At 35.9% G+C, this 20488-nt stretch overlaps 1 protein-coding gene across 1 annotated transcript; it reads right to left on the minus strand.

Annotated features, from left to right (window-relative positions):
- Positions 1-1731: 1731 nt before the first annotated feature.
- Positions 1732-20251, minus strand: LOC148945450 (uncharacterized). Its single transcript, XM_089099527.1, has 2 exons — positions 20125-20251; positions 1732-3935 (listed from the first exon to the last, which is right to left on the minus strand). The coding sequence occupies exons 1-2, from the start codon at positions 20125-20127 to the stop codon at positions 1914-1916; spliced, it is 2025 nt and encodes a 674-aa protein (XP_088955653.1). The 5' UTR covers positions 20128-20251; the 3' UTR covers positions 1732-1913.
- Between the last annotated feature and the right edge of the window lie 237 nt (positions 20252-20488).

Consider the following 20488-nt stretch of genomic DNA (forward strand, 5'->3'; position numbering starts at 1 on the left):
CGCAGCAAGGGTGGGTGATTAGCTTACTATTTGTCCCTATGAAACAGACCTAGCAGCTGCCACGTTGATTCGACGCCCTATGCGCCAGCAATAGATCTGGAGGATCTTTTTCCCTTTTTTTAGATAAGTGTGTTGCATCATCATGCATAGGATGACTTATTTTAATATTACGGTTACTATGGACTGATGGAGGGCCGTTACTTTTTTTTATTAGGGGGGAGTTTTCCTGAAGCCCCAAAAGTGCAAAAATTTTTAATTCTCCGTAGGGCATTCAGAGAAATATAGAAAGAGGTTAGGGGGACACTACAGAAAAAATTTATTTCCGCAATACGAGGAGAACCATCAACCCCGCAGCACCCATATCATAATATATGCATAGTCCAAAATATTTTTAGAAATGGAAGAAGATTGAAGATTGATTTCTACCCCCTTCACCTAAACTCCTTCTTTATTTGTCTGAATACCAACTTAGAAATAAAATATTTACCAATTTTTGGGGCTTCAGGCACATCCCCCCCCTACACAAAAGTCCATTGGCTCTCCATCATAATAACTTATCTGCAATTATACACCATTCTACATAGCTTAGTTATATAATTAAAATATTTCCTATATCATGTATGGACTGGGGGCGTCGTCAGGAATAATACGCTACCATGTGGCATTATTGCCTCTGAAACTAGGAAGCTCAATATTGGGTCTTTCAAAAATTCTGAAATACTTGACTGCATCGGATTTTCACTCAATAGGAGCATACTTTACCAATTTTTTCGCCAAAAAATGGCAGAAAACACCCCTTATCTGTGGCAATCTCTTTTTATAATTAAAATAGGCGGCAAAACTTTTAGTTTTCGGCTGAAATAAGCCCTCTTTCGATGTTCTGGGAAAATTATTAGGATACGGTCACCCTAGAAGAACACAGAAAAAAGAGATATGTATCTATGATCATCCTTCTTGGAAAAAATACGAATTTTTTTGAAATTTTTTGGATAAGACGCTGAACTTGACGGTAAAACTTTCATCAACAGTGTTCTCCTTTTCAGACGTAGTTTCCTTTTTTCGAAGATAAGCTAAATCTTTTCAGTTCATAACTTCTGTAACTTTAAATTTGATGATATATAGAATCACCCTAAAAGCGCTTCTTTCGATTAAAAACTCCTTATTTAACACTAATTGCACAAGTCGCTCCTTACTTACAATTCACCTCCACGAATTGTTTGAAAAAATGTGCAATACTACATGTACGATGTTTTTTGTCTGTTATCCTTTCTTTTGCCAAATACAAATCAAGGGGGTTCAAGCGAGAAAGGAAATAATTTTTTTTTCATTTTTCTGTTTAAAAATTAGCGTATTAATTTAGCAAGGGTTCACTCAGATACGGGAGGAGGAGTTGAAAGAAAAGTATATTTACTAAGAAACTGTTGAATCTTTACAAAACATTGCAAAGTTTTGCCTCATATATATTGTCCAAACACTCCCAAATGTTGCACTTCACGAATATTTTTGGCATCCTTTCGGAGAGATATTTGCCGTTTTATCCCGTCTTCCCTTCACATACCCATGCAAAGAAACCACTATTTATGTTTTCAATCTCTGGGGTTAAGTAAACATTTAAAGAAAAACGCGAGAATATTAAACAACATGGGTACTATATTTAAGGTAAAAAAAAATATATATTGTATAATCGACCTGAAAAAATAATAAAACTAACGTATTTAATAAAACAATAACTTATTTTCAGGAAAAAAAGGGAAATATCGTACAATGTATTTACAAAAATCAGCCATTTTACAAAAAAAAAAACTGAATTTACGCCGAACATTGGCAGCATCGATAAACTAAGATATTGCTTTGCATTTAGTTTAACAAAACTAATGGCAGTAATAAAATGTAATTTTTTTTACATTTTTGATCTACAAAGCTTCGGTATTTCCTCTACTCTTTTTGATTCTTGTTGATTCAAAAAATCCTGGAAAGGGGGATAAGGAATCAGCCGCTCTAAACCTTCTATTATTTGGAGCTTCCACAAAGTGAGCTGAGCTAGATGATGCTGCAGAAGCTTCTTGAGACAACGGACTCTTCAGGAAGGAAATCTTCTTAACTTTGACTTTCCTATTCCTTGGCTTTTGTAAAAGGAAAGAATGAAAAGGATGGTTTGGATCATTTTCACCACTTGTCACTACTTTTGGTGCAACTGGTTTTTTCACAAGTTTCTTCACGGTAGCTTTAGGAAGAGATGTAGTTACAGGAGCAACTGTAGTTGTTGGGGGAACTGTGGTTGTGGGGCACCGTGGATCTGTAAATGTTGTATCACAGACAATAGGACATTCGGGATTGCTGGATCCAGGAAAGCATAGTGCTTTTGTAGTGGTTGATACCTCAGTTGTAGTAGCTCTAGTTTTAGTTGTTGGGCGAACTGTGGTTGTGGGGCACCGTAGATCTGTAAAGGTTCCATCACAAACAATAGGACATTCCGGATCGCTTGATCCAGGAAAGCATAGTGCTTTTGTAGTGGTTGGTATCTCAGTTGTGGTAGCTCTAGTTGTAGTAGTGGTTGTTGGAGGCTTCTCAAAAACTCGTACATCAATAGACGGATTTGCTTCTGGGCATTGGGGTCCTACTTCTCCTGGGAGGCAAGGAGGCTGTGTTGGTTGCTCAGTTGTGGTAATTGATCGGGCAGTAGTTGATTTTACTTTTAATATCTTCTTCTTCTTCTTTTTTGGACTTTCTCCACAAAGGAAAGCATGGAATGGATGGCTACAGTCAAAATCTTCCTTGTTTTTAGCAGTTGTAGGTGACTTTCTCGTGGTTGTGGTAGTAGGTTCCTCCTCAGCAACAACAGGCTGGAGAAAGAGAGCTCCTAAATTCGAAGAATCTGGGGATACTGGAGGTAGATAGTCAACAGGTGGTAAATATTCGAGATTAGGAGTTGTTTCTGCAACAACTGGCTGAGTCGGTGGCCTAGTAGTGGTCGTTGTAGTTGTAGCTGGGCAGCGAGGATCTCTAAATGAAGGATTGCAAACAACAGGGCATGATGGATCTCTTGACCCAGGAAAGCAAGGTGGCTTAGTTGTTGTTGTAGTTGTGGTCGTAGTGGTAGTAGTAGGACACCGGTCATCTCTGAAGGCTGCATTACAAATTATGGGACAGGAAGGATCTCTTGAGCCAGGGAAGCAGGGTGGCTTAGTTGTTGTTGTAGTTGTTGTTTTGGTGGTGGTAGTAGGACACCGGACATCCCTAAAGGACGCATTACAAATTATGGGACAGGAAGGGTCTCTTGAGCCAGGAAAGCAGGGTGGTTTAGTTGTTGTTGTAGTCGTTGTCGTGGTGGTAGTAGTCGGACAGCGATCATCTCTGAAGGCTGCATTACAAATTATGGGACAGGAAGGAACTCTTGAGCCAGGGAAGCAGGGTGGCTTAGTTGTTGTTGTAGTTGTTGTTGTGGTGGTGGTAGTAGGACACCGGACATCTCTGAATGACGCATTGCATATTGTAGGGCAAGAAGGGTCTCTTGAACCAGGGAAGCAGGGTGGTTTAGTTGTTGTCGTCGTTGTTGTGGTGGTGGTAGTAGTGGGGCATCGAGGATCTCTGAAGGAAGCATTACAAATTATTGGACAAGAAGGATCTTCCGACCCAGGGAAGCAAAGTGGCTTAGTTGTTGTCGGCGGAGCACATTCTGGAAGAACAGTGTAAAAAGGGTTACTGCAATCAACTCTTGATTCTTCTTTTGGATATCCTTCTCTTGGATATCCTTGTTTCGGAGTAGCTGCTTTTAGTGAAGCCTGAGAGGATCCAGAAGACAGGATGGCATTTATACTATTTGGCTCATGCTCTTCATGGTGTCCATGATGAGAACCATGACTATCTCCTAAAAGACCTCCTCTCACTGCTGTTACCAAAAACCCAGCTAAGAGATAATTGCTAAGTCGAAAAATCTAAAAAAAAAGAATAGTTTAGAATCGGTATTTTAAGCGAGATATTATACAAATGAGGAATTTATTCTACAGAGAACACAGGAATCTGGTTTATTTGAGAGTAAAAATTATTTTACCCTCTTCTTAAGTGCGTGTTGAGAAAATATTTTCGTACTATACTAGCTATATAAAGTAAAGAAAAATAAACCAATTGGCCATTTTGCTGAATGTAACAAAATGTATGATCCATAAATGTGATTTATAGCTTATTTTATTCTTCATTTTTAATTGTTTTTCTATTTTTTTTATTGACATATCAAATCAACTGAAAATTCATAATGGTAACCGAAAAGCCAAATATTGGAAACCAATCCTGCGAATTTTTCGGGGGTGCCCAATCAAGAAGGAACTTATTACCCTAAGGTCTGTTGGAGTGACGCGAGTGCCACTAAAAAGCCTTACAATATGAAAAATTTGCAATTATAAGATTTATAAGATTATACAATTTTGAAATAGCCATTTTGTTCAGCGTAGTTGATTTTCAGATAGAAAATATGTTTTTGAGGAGGACACTCTACCACAACTCTCAGGACAAGGGTTTTAAGTTATGCACTGGGGGCATATAAGGTTTTTATAGAAGTCTTTGTCGTACAAACTTCAAAAAAGGCTCATTAGATTGGTAATTCGAAGGGATAGTACCCTTTTGAATAGTCGAAAGTATTTGGAGGGCAACTAGCCCCCCCCCATGCCCATTATTCCCCCAAAAACATCCAATTAAAATTTTTAGATAGCCATTTTGTTCAGCGTAGAAGATTTCCGGATAGAAAATAAGGTTTTTATAGAAGGCATTGTCGTAGAAACATCAAGAAAGGCTGATTCGATTGGAAATTCAAACGGGCTAGTGCCATTTTTAATAGTCGAAAGTGATTGGAGGGCAATTAGCCCCCTTACCCCACGCCCATCATTCCCCCAAACACATCCGATCAAAATTTTGATATAAACCATTTTGTTCAGCGTAGTTGATTTCCAGATAGAAAATATGTTTTTGAGGAGAATACTCCCCCACAACCCTCGGGGCAAGGGCTGTAAGTTATGCCTTGGGGGCATATAAGGTTTTTAAAGTAGGTGTTGTCGTAGAAACTTCTAAAAAACCTCATTCGATCCGAAATTCAAAAGGCTAGTGCCCTTTTTAATAGTCGAAAGTGATTGGAGGGCAACTAGCCCCCCCCCCCACACCCATCATTCCCCCGAACACATCCAATCAAAATTTTGAGATAGCCATTTTGTTCAGCGTAGTTGATTTCCAGATAGAAAATATGTTTTTGAGGAGGACACTTCCCCACAACCCTCAGGGCACGGATTATAAGTTATGCCCTGGATGCATATAAGGTTTTTATTTAAATCGCCGTTGTAGAAACTTCAAAATGGGCATATTCAATTGGAAATTCGAAGGTGCCCCTTTTAATAGTCAAAAGTTATTGGAGGGCAACTAACCCCCCTCTCACACCCACCTTTTCCCCAAACAGATCCAATAAAAAATTTTAGATAGCCATTTTGTTAAGCTTAGTTGATTTCCAGATAGAAAATATATTTTTGAGGAGGACACTCCCCCAAAACCCTCAGGGCAAGGATTACAAGTTATGCCCAGGAGGCATATAATATTTTTATTGAAATCTTTGTCGTAGAAACTTAAAAAGGGCTCATTCGATTTGAAATTCGAAGGGATAGTACCCTTTTTAATATTCAAAAGTGATTTGAGGGCAACTAACCCCCTCTCACGCCCACCTTTTCCCCAAAAACATCGAATCCAAATTTTTAGATAGCCATTTTACTCAACGTAGTTGAAAGTTTTGGAAATTAGGTCTTTAAGGATGACAACCCCTCCCCCCACAGACCTCAGGGCAAGGGTTGTAAGTTATGCCCTGGGGCATATAAAGTTCTTACTGAAAGCGTTGTCGTAGAAATTTCAAAAGGGCTCATTCAATTGGAAATTGAAAGGGCTAGTGCCTTTTTTAATAGTTGAAAGTGATTGGATAGCGACTAACCTCCCTCTCACGCCCACCATTTTCCAAAACAAATCCAATACAAATTTTTCAGGCCAAACTATAAAGTCTTAAAAAACGAAAAGATAAATCTTAGCGAAAAACTGATCTTAAGAGGTTTTTCTGCCAAAAAAATTAGTTGGCAATTTAAAAAATGTAGTTGTATGTATCAAGAAATTTTAGGTAAATAAACAAAAAATTATAAAGAAATACTGAATGATATTTTAATATAATTTCTCTTTCGCTTTTCTTTTTTGGAATTTTGAATTTGTAGATTGTTTTCAAACAAGCTTGAAGAACTTTAAGTCTGTAATTGGTTCCGAATACCAATAAAAGACTTTTTTTTATATCTAACATCTAGGCCAGTCTTTATTTGTTCCAGAATGGTCTTTGCTCAGTGACTTCTGGGATATTATTAAGGAAAGACTGAAACTCATTTTGTATGTAATTTTGAATAGCTTTACTAGTATGTATGTATTTCAAAAGTTTTACCTAACATAGGGATACCATAAAGATCTTATGGTAGAGGCTCCACTGTCCCAGGTACAGAAAGTAAAGCCTTGAAACCCATTAAGGCAGGTGGTATTTCTTCTGATGAGCCTTAATGGAAGGTACCACTTGGAAATATTTCACTAGATTTAAGGTGCTTTTGCTTGTGAATTTACAACGACTTAAATTTATTGATGACGAGTTTGCATGGATTTGGACATTTCTATTTGGTTGATGGTTCGGTTATACTGTTTGGTTCTAGGTAGTTAGATAGATGAGTAACGTCAAAACCTCGGTCAATTGCAAATTTATCTCAATTGCTGGATTAGGATGACAGTCTTTTTCTTCTTCTTCTCTCTCTCTCTCTTTTTTTTTTCTTGCCAAGTAATTACCTCTAAAACATTACATACTGATATTTAGTAATCGAAATGTTTATATTATTGTATTCTATTAAAGTTATAAAGTAAAAACATTTATGTTTTCTAGAGGATGGGCATTTTGTATATTTATCCTTGTTAAAGAAGTTATTTATGTTAGTAGAGAGGTAAAAATTTTAAAAAAATTGACTCCTCCAGGGTCAAATGAAAAGCAGGTCGTCACCAAAAGGGATAAGAGGAGGTCGAAAGGAAGGATTTATTGGAAACTGGAACCTCTTATTATGGTATAAAGAGGAAGACTTTGCATAGATTGGGATGAAGGAGGAGCGTGCGTGGCTGTGTTTGCCTCAGGTGGCTTGGTGCTGGAATGAGATTTTAGTAGAAATAGCAGAAGAAGAGAAGCAAGACAGATTTTCTGGGGAGGAGCTGCAACACCTGGTAAAAGGCTTGTTTGATTTCTATGCAACTGAGGAATAGGCTTGGGTCAGCTTTGGTAATAGTTTCCCCCCTCTTACCATTTTAGCTGCCTTAAGGCTTGATTTAGTAGAATTTTAAATTGTAGAGGTATTCTATCCAGAACACTTTCTGAGGAGGAGCTCTGGTACATGGTAAAAGGTTTGTTTTATTTATATGTATTTTTAATAGGCAGGGGTCAGTTTTGGTAATAATCTCCCCCCCCTCTTACCATTTCAGCTGCTTGAAGGTATGATTTAGTAGGTTTTTAAATTGTGGAGGTATTCAAGGCAGAAAATTTTCTGGGGAGGGGCTCTGGTACATGGTAGAAAGTTTTTTTTTTATTTCTATGTACTTTAAATAGGCTGGGGCCAGCTTTAGTAATATCCTACCCCCTCTTATAATTTCACCTGCTTGAAGGCTTGATTTAGTGGGTTTTTAAATTTTAGAGGTACTCTAACCAGAAAATTTTCTGACGAGGGGCTCTGGTACACGTTAAGAGTTTTGTTATATGTCAATATATTGTAAATAGACTGAGGTTAGCTTTGTTAATAACCTCCCCCATCTTACCATTTCAGCTGCTTGAAGGCTTGATCTAGTATGTTTTTAAATTGCAGAGGTATTCCAACCAGAACATTTTCTGAGGAGGGGCTCTGGTACATGGTAAAAGGTTTCTTTTATTCCTATACATTTTAAATAGGCTGGGGTCAATTTTGGTAATAATCTCCCCCCTCTAGTCTTACCATTTCAGCTGCTTTAAGGCTTGATTTAGTGGGTTTTTAAACTGTAGAAGCATTCTAACCAGAAGATTTTCTGGGGGGGAGTTTTAGAACTTGTTAAAAGGTTTGTTTTATTTTTAAGTAATTTAAACAGGCGGGGGGGGGCAGCTTTGATAGTAGCCTCCTCCCTCTCTTACTATTTCATCTGTGTGAAGGCTTGGTTTAGAAGGTTTTTGACTTGTATAGGTATTCTAACCAGAAGATTTTCTAGGGAGAAGTTTAAGTACTTGTTAAAAGTTTTTTTTTATTTTTAATTAATTTAAACAGGTGGAGGGGGGCAGCTTTGGTAATAGCTTCCTCCCCCACTTACTATTTTGTCTGTGTGAAGGCATGGTTTAGAAGATTTTTGACTTGTAAAGGTATTCTAACCAGAAGATAGAATGTCTACCCTAATTTGAATAAACTAAGGTTTTGTTATGATGCGATCACGTATGGGCAGAGTAACCAGAAATTCTAGAACCGTAGGAATAACTTTTTGACATTTTCTTCCGAAGGTCTCTTATATCAACATAAGCTGTTTGGCCTTGGTGGATCCTCTTCATTCAAGTGAATGCAAACCGGTGGACTATCAGTCTATCTATGTTCACGTTTGTAATCAGAACCGGTTAGCTGGTATTCCCTAATTGCAAATTACAGCTTATTGCTATGGGTAATCAGTTCCAGCTTTAATTAACTTTTTACCAAACATGGTTACTAAATACTATTAAGAACTTGGTAATGGCGAAAAATTCTGAAAAGGAATACAAATGCATATTATATCTTTGCTTGAAATGTAAAGCTATTATGAAGGTAATTTTGGAAACTGTGATGATTTGCAAATGTACATAACTCACAACAATTAGTAAAATTGAACTTTTTTATAGTTGTTATTTTGTTTATTTTTGGGGGGACGATTGGGGCTATTCTTTAAAAGGCCTATTGAATTCGAATAGACAAGGGCAATATATAATATTATTCTGTTTCTTAGGGGGGGGAGGCCTCACTATTTTTCAGGACGTCTGAATACTCCTCAAAACGTTCAAATATAAAAAGTATATCAAAACGACATGAAAATATAAGACAAATCGGGGGAGGCATGACAGTAAGTGCTCAAGCTTGGAGCCCGACTAAGTATATAGCTGGATCTAATGCAAAACAGTGGCAGATCCAGGGGATGAGGGGGCGCGTACCCCCTAGCGTCATCTAAAGTAGTGTAATTTAATTAATTAACGCAATTTTTTGTTAATTAAACTTATTCCTAACACACTTTAATCGGATCAACCTATTTGCCCCACCCCCCCCCCCTCTCTAGAAAAAAGTCTTAGGTCCGCCCCTGATGCAAACAAACAAATAATAAGGTTCTCCAAAGAAGTTGTATCAATCTTTTTCGATTGGAGCACCTCAGCTACTTGAAACTGGGTTTCAGTTCGTGTTTTGGCCCCCTCACAAATCCCTTACTGAAATTGTTGGCTTTGTTTTGAAAGTATTAATGAAAGATTATTGAAGTTTTTTTTTAAGGACAGATCAATTTAGCTTGGGTCTTCAGGTCCGTGTTCACACATAAACTGAAATCTTAAGAATTTAACAATAATCCTTACATCGTTAATCCTTATAACCTCCCCGCCCCCCTTATCCTTGAAAAAAATTTAATGCATGCCTCTGATTATAACTTACAATACTAAAAGCCAAAAACTCTATTAAACTTGAAAACTATTGGAATATATCTTGATAAAGGCATGAATAGTTAGATTTTATTATTATTATTATTATTCGATAAAGAAATTATAATGCCTTTATTTCTACTGGGACGCATTTATACGATATATTACATTGATTAAAACTTGGAAAATTTTCATTATTCGGCTACGCAAAAAAAAACCATTAATTGAATCAAGAATTAGACTAAATATATTAGGCATCAATTTGATATATAATAGCTTCGCACTACAGATTCCGTTTTTTTCATCAAAAATACGCATATACTATGCAGAATGTGGTCGAGCAGAGGCACCAAATGCCGATGGGGGGGGAGATTTGAAATATACAATTCTAGCATTATTATTTAAAAATAAGAAACCATATTTTATTAAATACATGACACGTACTCAAAATTTAAAAACTTTAAAAATCCACCTTTTAAATTTTGAGAAATACATTTTAAATTAAAAAACCTATTTTCCTAACTTTAAAATAAAAGTTATTTACTTCCTCCTCCCCCTATGTTGAAGTGAATTTGCACCAACGCAATCGATTAAAATAGAAAAGCTTTAATATTAAAATTATATCAGACATTTGTAAAGTGTTTTTTCCTAAGAGTATCTATATATCCCTTAAATACAAAGATAGGAATTCTTTGCTTTTTACATTATTAAAAACAAAATAGTTTTGTCCCTTTCAATGCTATTATTTCATTATTCTGTTTTCTACTGATAGTCAGGTTTTTATCCCTTTCTATTATTTGTATGTGTTTTAATGTTCTGTCTGGGTTTCATTTTCTCATCAATATTTCAAATTTCTTATAAACATAGATTAAAATTATTTGATTATGATATCACTAATGAAAAAACGGTTTTGTGCGTCTCAGTGTGAAAAATTTCGTATCTTATTCCTTGTTGATAGTTTAGTTTATACTTCTTTCTCCTGTTTATATGTGTTTTACTATATCTTTCTGAACTATTTTTTTTTTTTTTTTATTTATCGCCATTAGTATTATTTTTCAATTTTCCTGGTACGATTTTAAATTATCAATATTTGCTAGTATTGTAGAAAGTAATTATTACAAAAACAAGGTAACGTGACCCACAGGGCTCCGAAGACGATATTACAAGAGGCTCCATGAGATAGAATGTTGGAACAAACTGCGACAAAAGAAAGTATAAAAGTGAAATTAAAAGGTAATATAATTAGAAATTAGAAGGTAAAATATGACGATCAGACCCAAAAAAATTTAACATAGAAAGTAAACAAGAGAAATATATTTTAAGACCTCAGTGGTAGGAGAAAACTCCGAAAAAGGAAAAAATAGATTTGTTGAAGATACTTGAATGAGGACACATCCTTGTATCCGAAGAGAAATCTGAATTTGTTTTGAGAATAAATAAAACGGAACAAATATTGAGAAGAATAACGAAGGCAAATAGCCAAATGACCAACAGATTTGTTATAAATGTTATTCGTAGAATATCATTAGCGCAGTTGTCATTAGAGCATATGCCGTTGTTTTTAACCCTATATGTCATATCCGAAATTCCTATACTTCTGAGGCAATTGTCAAAACCGTTTGTTAAGCTGTTCTAAAAAATAGGATGATGAAGATAATTTTAGATCCGGGGGATCAAAAAGTGATTGAACATACATTGTCCTGCTTATCCCCCATTTTAATGCAGCTCAGTAAACGCTTTTTGGCAAGCATTTCAAAAGTTTAAAAACGTCATATGCGAGCCAAAGGCAGAACAGCAATGAATTGTGATATTTCTGCACTTACACAGGTGGTATGTATTTTTTTCGGGGGAGGGGGGAGGGGTACAAAAAAAACTTAAAATAACGCATCAAAAATTTGTTTATATTTGTTTTTGCTACGTTTTACGAGTTGGACAAACATTTCGTGGAGGGGTTCAAACCCTCTACCACCTGGATACGACGTTGTGTAGCCTATGTGATATGTGTGCAACTAAAGTACATATTGAGTACATATTCAAGTTTGCAAGTGACACGATTCTTATTATTATTAAATAAAAAAAACTAGTTTTTTAAACTGAAAGTAAGGAGTGACATTAAAACTTAAAACGAACAGAAATTATTCCGTATATGAAAGGGGCTGTCCCCTCCTCAACGCCTCGCTCTTTACGCTAAAATTTTTTATTGTTTTAAAAAATAAAGTTGTGAGACAGAGTCAAACTTTAGCGTAAAGAGCGAGGCGTTGAGGAGGGGACAGCCCCTTTCATATACGGAATAATTTCTGTTCGTTTTAAGTTTTAATGTCGCTCCTTACTTTCAGTTTAAAAAACTTGTTTTTTTTATTTAATTTCTGATCGTTTTTTAGTTAATGCAGCTTTTATTTGTATAAAAATTTTACTTTTCTTTTGCTAAATGGATATCTTTACAAATTAACTTACGTAACTAACTTCTATATTCGTATATTTTTCTTCTGGCAAAAAATACAAAGTTGCAGATTTTTGCAGATATGAGCTTGAAACCTATGTAATAGGGTTTCCTGATACGCTGAATCTGACGGTGTGATTTTCATTAAAATTCTTTCACTTGAAGGGGATGTTTCCCCCCTCTTTAGAAAATCGAGTGAATGTTCTCATGCTGGTAGCCTTTGATTAGTAATACTAAACTTAATAAATTTTATATATTTAGGATCAGCATTATAAACACATACTTTTGATACATTTATTGACATCAAAATTTCGTTTTTAAAAGTTTCGATTACTATTGAGCCGTATCGCTTGTTTTTTTATTGTTTTTTTTATTACGTATATGTTATTACTTATACGAAGGGGTTCTCCCCTTAGTCAATACCACGCTCTTTACGTTAAAAGTTAAAAAAAAATTTGATTCAGAAACCCGTGAGTCACAAAGGCCGTTTAATTAGAATAGATAGCTCTTTTGAAAGCACTAAAAAAAACTGTAGCGTAAAGAGCGAGGTACTGACTTGGGGGAGAACCCCCTCACATGCGTTATAATTTCTGCTCGTTTTAAGTTCTAATATTCCTTCTTACATTTCAGTTGAAAAAACTTGTTTTTTTTTAATTAATTTCTGATCGTTTCTTAAATAATGCTTGGAAATCCGGCGCCCCCTTCATAGAAATGTCCCTGACCTCAAAGACACATCCTCCACGAAAATATTCTCCAGAGTAACCCCCTCGGCTAGCCCCCCCCCTCTCCAGAAAAAATCCTTCCTGAAAAAGGTTGTATACTTCCCAATAGCCAAAAAATAATGCTGGCAAGTCCGGCGCCCCCTTCATGGCGATTTCCCTTCCCCCATGAAAACTTCCTTCATGAACAGATCCTCCAACATAACCACCGACCCACCCTTCCCTCCCACTACCAGAAAAAAACCTCCTGAAAACTTCTGTATACTTCCCAATAACCAATACTATATGTTAACATTGGGTAAAGTTCATAACTTTTAGCCCTCCATCTGGGGACTTCGGGGGATTAAGTCATCCTAAAAGACATATTTATCATATTTTCGACCATGTTGAACAAAATGGCTATCTCAAAATTTTGATCGGGTGATTATGGGAAAAAAATAAGCGTGGGAGGGGGCCTAGTTGCCCTCAATTTTTTTTTGGTAACTTAAAAAAGGAAATATAACTTTTAATTTCCTTTAAAATGAGCCCTACCACTATTTTATAGGACCACTGGGTCGATACGATCACCCCTGGGTAAAAAAAAAAAAAAAAAAACAAAAAAACAAACAAAAAAAAAAACACGCATCCGTGATCTTTCTTCTGGCAAAAAATGGAAAATTCCACATTTTTGTAGATAGGAGCTTGAAACCTCAACAGTAGGGTTCTCTGATACGCTGAATATGATGTTGTGATTTTCATTAAGGATCTATAACTTTTAGGGGGTCTTTCCCCCTTTTTTGGAAAATCAGCCAAATTTTCTCAGGCACGTAACTTTTGATGGGTAAGATTAAACTTAATGAAACTTATATATTTGAAATCAGAATTAAAATCTGATTCTTTTGATGTATCTATTGGTATCAAAATCCCGTTTTTTAGAGTTTCGGTTACCATTGAGCCGGGTCGCTCCTTACTTACAGTTCGTTACCACGAACTGTTTGAAAAAGCTACCTAGGTCTATAAAACATACGAAGGAATATTTATGTGATAGCAAATTAAAACAACCAAAAGTAAAGGAAGAGGAAGGGCCAGAAAAAAGAGAGACAGAAAGAGAGAAAAGAATAGATAAATGATTTATTTCTAATTCATAAAAGAATAGGATACTTGTTAACTATTCAGAACACACTCAAGTTCTTGATCTGAATGAAAGATCTGAGAAAATCGGCTGCACAGCCACAAAGACAAGTGACGGGCGACAGAATGCATTGGACTTATATAATTTGGGCTCTATATTTGCACATTAGGGGGGAGAATGTGGGTGCAAAAATTTGGACAGCTTTAAGTTAGAAAACAATTCTTACTTCATAATATACATAATAATTGTACTAACACATTTTGCACACAAACCCACTATACTTTACCCCCACCCCCTAATGTGTAAATACATCACCCGAAGTATATAAGTCCAGTGTATTCTGTCACCTACCACTAGCAGAAATCGAAGATTCCCTAAAGACATAATGCGAACTCAAGGACCGGCTCTACAATGTAGACGAACTAAACAGCTATCTGGGGGTTAAAGGCCCAAAGGGTGACTAGGTGGCAGGCTTAGGTTGTCCCTCTTTGCTAATAAAAACAGGTTTAATAAAAGCAAATAGTATTTAAGATTATTTTTATTATTTTATAGTAAATTAGGTGAGATGATTGTTCTTCCGGGGGGGAGGGAGGAACCCAATAGTTTAGGAAATAATAAGTAATTGTGGAGGAGGCGTGTGGCGTCTCCATGATAGTGATGAATATTTATATTTATGGGTCTCAATGTCCAATGTGTGACAGAGCAGTGCTTTTATGTTATTTTATGTCATTTTTTTTTCAAATAAATCCGATTGAACTAGAAAAAAATATACTGAATTATAAAAAGAAGGAAGAATGTACTTTTTAGAAAAGAAATTCGAAAACGGATTTCATATAGAGCGAAACGTCGACTTTATCATTTTGGTCACTACATTTTGACAAAAAGAAAGCCCCCCCCTCCTCAACAAAATATTAAACTGGTTGTTGCTTTTACCTTCGGAAAGTGTAAATGATTGCTATGTTATCATAACTATACGAAAACAAATAGTAAACTTTAGAATATGGTTGAATTTTTCTTTTTATGTTTTAAATCCATATAGTTTAAAGAAGGCTGAATTATTGGGTGGGGGCTAGCAATTCTTGTGCCTAAGATGACAAAAAAACTTGGGATGGCCCTGCTTAGACCAAGGCCGTACCCAGGATTTTTTTCGGAGGGGGTTTTACTCAATGATTTTTTCGGGGGGGGGGCTAACACAAAAAAACTTAAAAAAACACCCATTCATTTTTGTTACGTTTTTACGAGACAAAAAAAACATTTCGGGAGGGGTTGAAACCCCCCTAACCCCCCCCCCCACCCTCTCTGGGTACGGCCTTGGCTTAGACAATAAAAACAAAATTATTGGACCTTTATGAATACTTAAGCCCCCTAAATAGTATTTCCTTTGTATCCTATTCAGTAGAAAGTTTGCTTGCATTTGGCACACCCAGAGCCAATGGGGCTCAGGGGATATAAATGGCTTTCAAAATACGAAAAATAATTATCTTCAGAATATTTATTCATCATGTTTTTAAAATAATAAATAATGGATATGTGTGAAAAAATTTGACAATCTTAGAACATGAAACGGACTATACCAGTGTAGGCGAGTACTTGGCTGGACCATTAGGCCATTATATTATTATTAACACAAAATTAGCGCCTTTCTTCAAAACTTTTCTTAAGGGACTTGTGTGGGAGCCCGACATTCCAACTTAATTCCATTATTGAGTAGCTATGAAATAAATAAAAAATTGTTAGTGTTGATTTAATTGAACCTAACAGTTATTATCTCCATGGAACTTCAAAGCCCTGGGCTTAAAGGGTCGTTTGTGACAAAACGGCGGATTTTATTTACTTTTATCCCTAGGTATATTTCATTTTATTAAAAATAAAACAACAGTAATTTTCTTGCTGCCATTCTTCAACACTGTTCTATGGAAAGTTTAGGAATTCAATTTTTTGAGGGGGGGAGGCATTTCTATGGGCTTTCATTAATGAGTAATTTTAAAAGGAAAATCATTAGTACTGATTAATTGGAGCCTGAAAATGGTTATTTTGTGCTGGAATTTACCGCCCTAAGTTCAGTGGCCTATTTGTGACCAAATGACGGATTTGGTTTAGAATTCACTTAGCCCTTCAAATATCAAATTATTTAAAATCAAAAGATATAAATTTATGGTCCCCATTCCTGTTTTGCCAATAAGAAGAATAAGAAAATTTTTAGAAATCTTCTGATTTTAGCTTGAAATTTAACATCTAATATACAATTAACCATTAAATCTAACCATTAAATCCAATAAGCCTTTTGGCTCTTAAATTTTCTTCATTTCCCAATCTGCTGTTTCGAGGTTTTAATAATGCAAACAAAAATTTTACAAACGACACCAAATGGTTAGGGAACCTGATAAGCGAAGGAAGTTAAAATATCTTGAGAAAAAAAAATCAAACTAACAACAGCTACCAATTCCCTACTCTGCAAATTCATAAATTTATTAATAAAACCTGAATACTAGTAGTTTTAGTTTTTTCCGTTATTACTTTTGCTGTATATTAAGCCAAAGTAAACAAAAAACTTCAGCCAAAAGGGCACAAGAAGTATAATTATCTACCTTAAAAAATGCTTATGCCCTACTTACTGATTCATCCTCGTCTATCTTAACAATTTTATATTCAATAAAGCTGCCTGTTTTCAGAAAATTTCAGGCTGGATCCAAATTAGCTTACCCTGGGTTCCCACTAATGCAATTTCACGCAAAAACGGTTGCTTTTTCGTACACCAACTATGTTTTCGCTGCAAGTTTATGCGTCACAACGGTTCAACGGCTGCGTGGAAATATTTCTACTAAGCCATTAAAAATCGCGTCCCCTATTCTAAACTGAAAACTTTTTAGAATCATACATTGCAAGTAACTTGGAAACTAATCATGTTTATCAGAAATTTTCGATTAATCTTTGACAAAAAACATGAGAGTCATGTCATTTTAATCTTAAATATTAATTATTAGGATCTGGGGGAATTTTCAGGGACATGAAGATACAAGACAAGAATTATATTTTTAGTAAGTATAGCTTGGCTGTCTAGCCGAGTCGATTAGTGAGCTGGATTAAGGATCCTTTATCCGAGAGGACGAGGGTTTGAATCCTACTGTGCCCAATTTGATTTGGGACGGGGGGTCATTGGCGTGACTCTGTAAGCTCAGCCAGGGTCGACCCAGCTTTATATGGGTACGTGTGGAAATCTGGGGAAGGTAAACAGGTAGGGTGTGCGAAAGCACAGGGTGGTTGGCACCCAACCCCCATTGCAATTCCTGGTTGAAGGGCCAAGAGACAGAGATCAGCACCACTGGCAGCGATTGTAAAGTCCAATGCCGTATTCTTTACCTTTTTTTAACTATAGCTAGCCTAGGCTTATACAGGTTAGCCCTTTGAATGGAACTTGATTTAGGAACTTGCTTCTAGAACTTGATTCAGCCTATTCCTATGCATTTGCTGTTTAAATATCTCACAATAGGTTTATGAGATAAAAATATTATGTTTCTCTATTTAAGTATCTCTATAATATTTTTTACATTTCAATAGCTACAGTAAACCGTTCTAGGTGAACATTTTTGCGATTTTCCAGCAACCGCTATTCGTGAGACGTTTTGCGTTAAAAAAAAATCGCATCAATGGGAACCAAGGGCTAGAGTCTTGATTAAAATCCAAATTTTCGTGGATTAGAAACTAGCTAGTTTTGATTTTTATAGTTCTGCTTCGTACCGATGCACTGGTAGTGGTACCAGGGCCGTATCCAGGATTTTTGTTCAGGGGGGTTTTTACTAATTTTTGACTTTTTGGGGGGGGGGGTTTACTAATTTTTGACTCAGTTTTCGACTAATTTTACTGATTTTTACCTAGGTTTTACTAATTTTCTACTTATTTTCGAGTCGGTCAAAAATTTCGGGGGGGGGGGGGGGTTGGGGGGGTTCAAACCGGGTAACCCCCCCCTGGATACGGCCTTGAGTGGTACTGCTAGTTTCAATTTCTATCCCATGTAAAACCGCCTTTAAAATCCCTTTTATTAGTTTCTCGTACACGTTGGATGAAAAACTTCAAGTCAATTGAGATTTTTCTGGAGAAACATTATGCCTTATTTCTCTGACACTATTTCTTTTTTGTAAGTATAACCTAATAAAAAAAAATACTGTTAAATTTGCAGACGAGATCTTTGGATATTAACGATTATTTTTTTTTAACAGACATTAAGACACCAATGTGGTATTTAACAATTCATAAGGAAATTTAGATAACATCTTTTGGGAAACCATTTTCTGCTAGATTTTTTCTTATTTATTTATTTAGTATCAAAAGGAAGTTTGACCTAAAGCTGTTTGAGCAACCTCATTTTTAATGCGCTAATAACGTTTAAATTTCGGAAACTTCTCTAATTTATTTAATTTTTTTTTTTAACCAAGATTAACAAAACAAAAATAGTGACAAAACAAATATTGAAAAAAAAAATATTGCAAAAAATTATACTTGGCAGTGGAACGGTGGCAGTTTATCTGCTGATATCCGAAACATTTCTGCTTAGCACACAAACTTTACTAAAGACATCATTCATCTGGGATTTTCACCTTATCTCCTTATTATAGTGCCATGGAGGGAGAAAAAGAAGGATTTCCAGTGTCGTAAATGCTGAATACGTAAGGAAAAAATTATTTTTGATAAATTTCCAGTTAAATCACTAATGAGATGGCTAAGAAATAGATGTACCTTTATAATCAGAATTTCATTCTGAACCCAAATATAAAATTCATCTGCGTCGGAAATGAATATTACCCCTACTCCCTAATATGCAAAGATATACCCGGAGTTGTGTACAAGCAATGAATTTTTAACTATTTTGACATAATCTTAAATCAGTTTGAAGAGAAGACCTACTTAGGGAAGATTCACTACGTATATCCAACTCAGGGTATATGTCTGCACATTAGGGAGGAGGGGGGTTAAAGCACACATCTGGCACAAATTAGTGTTTTATTAGGATTCGGGGGGGGGGGGATTCTGACTCTAACGATATACCTGTTTCATGGCTATCTCAATGGTAAGTTAATTCGAAAATTTACCTGAATTTTTTAGAACATACAAATCAAAAACAATAAAAATGTCGGTACTGTTTTAGGTAAAATTCTACTTTAGCTACTTTTGGCTATCTTGGGAAGGGGTTAGGTTAAGAAAATGAGACTTTCAGGGATGGGTCTACAGGCTAAAGTATGTCCCGGGAAGGTATTTTGAAGTACCTACCTCCACTCCTTCTCCCTCTAGAGGGTCATGAAATTTGCCTACATGACAGGTCTATACCCATTGAAATTTTGACAAAACAACATTTTACCTTAATTTTTAGTTATCAGTTTCTTTTTCTCTGGCTTTAGCTCTGAAAATGCAATTTCAAATATTTGATCAGAATTTTAAGAGATATAAATAGTTTATTTCCAAAATTTAGGAAATTTATTTGCATATCTTTAAAGCCTTATAAATTGGGATTGAGCAAAGTTGTGAAGCTGAAAACAATTTTGTTGTACTTCATTTAAGCAGAAGATCTATTTTGCTAGGTTTCACTTCTATAACTCACATATTTTTAAAGGTCATCAAAGGTCAGGACCGTCTAGAGGGAGAAGGAGTGGAGGTGGGTACTTCAAAATATTTTCCCAGGACATACTTTAGCCTGTAGACCCATCCCTGAAAGTTTCATTTTCTTAACCTAACCCCTTTCCAAGATAGTCAAAAGTAGCTAAAGTAGAATTTTACCCTGTTTTAATTAATGGTACACAAAGCTATAGACTCTATAGCAAATTAGCATGGAGACTCGTAAAGCAGGTAATTGCTATCTAAATTGATCGCAAAGCGTAGTTTCTCATTGAATTTACAATATTTAAACTGTTGTCTTTTAGGGTTTAGGGGGGAGTTACCTAGGTTAGGTTACGTATTTAATATATGCTGTGCTTTACCCCCGACCCCCCTAATGTGCAAATATAGCCCAAATTTGTTTTATGAACCATTTTAACCGGGTATCTGTCTCTCCCGCTTGACTAGTTTTCTTGATAGTGGTACACGGAGTGTACCATTAAGTAAAACAGTACCAAAATGTCTTCAGATTTTCAAAAACCCCACTGCAAAATATACATAAAACAAAGCTCACCATTTTCGCTTAAATATCCCCACTCTTTTTGTTGTAGAGACGAGGGACCATCTGCTACATTAAAGCTATTGTCTTCAACTTTAGTATATCTTTTACTATTCCACAAATTGCCCCTAGGAAAAGAGTCTTTTCAGGTTTTATCTACCAGATTTCATCCAATCAAAGATCATGGAGAGCAGTAAGTTTAATTCAAGGGCATGCTGCGAGGCGAAGATTCTTCCGCATTGATGTAGCCGGTTTTTAGATGGACAGATTATTCCGCCGGATGAGATATACGTTCCTTTCACCATACATATAGAAGTGCGTTGACTCCTTTTGTTGTTTTTTAATTCGCTCAGGTACACGTAATCTACACAGGCTGAGC

This window comes from Artemia sp. Qi Xiang Cuo, chromosome 13 (genome assembly GCF_049724085.1).
Source record: "Artemia sp. Qi Xiang Cuo chromosome 13, ASM4972408v1, whole genome shotgun sequence".
NCBI lineage: Eukaryota > Metazoa > Arthropoda > Branchiopoda > Anostraca > Artemiidae > Artemia > Artemia sp. Qi Xiang Cuo.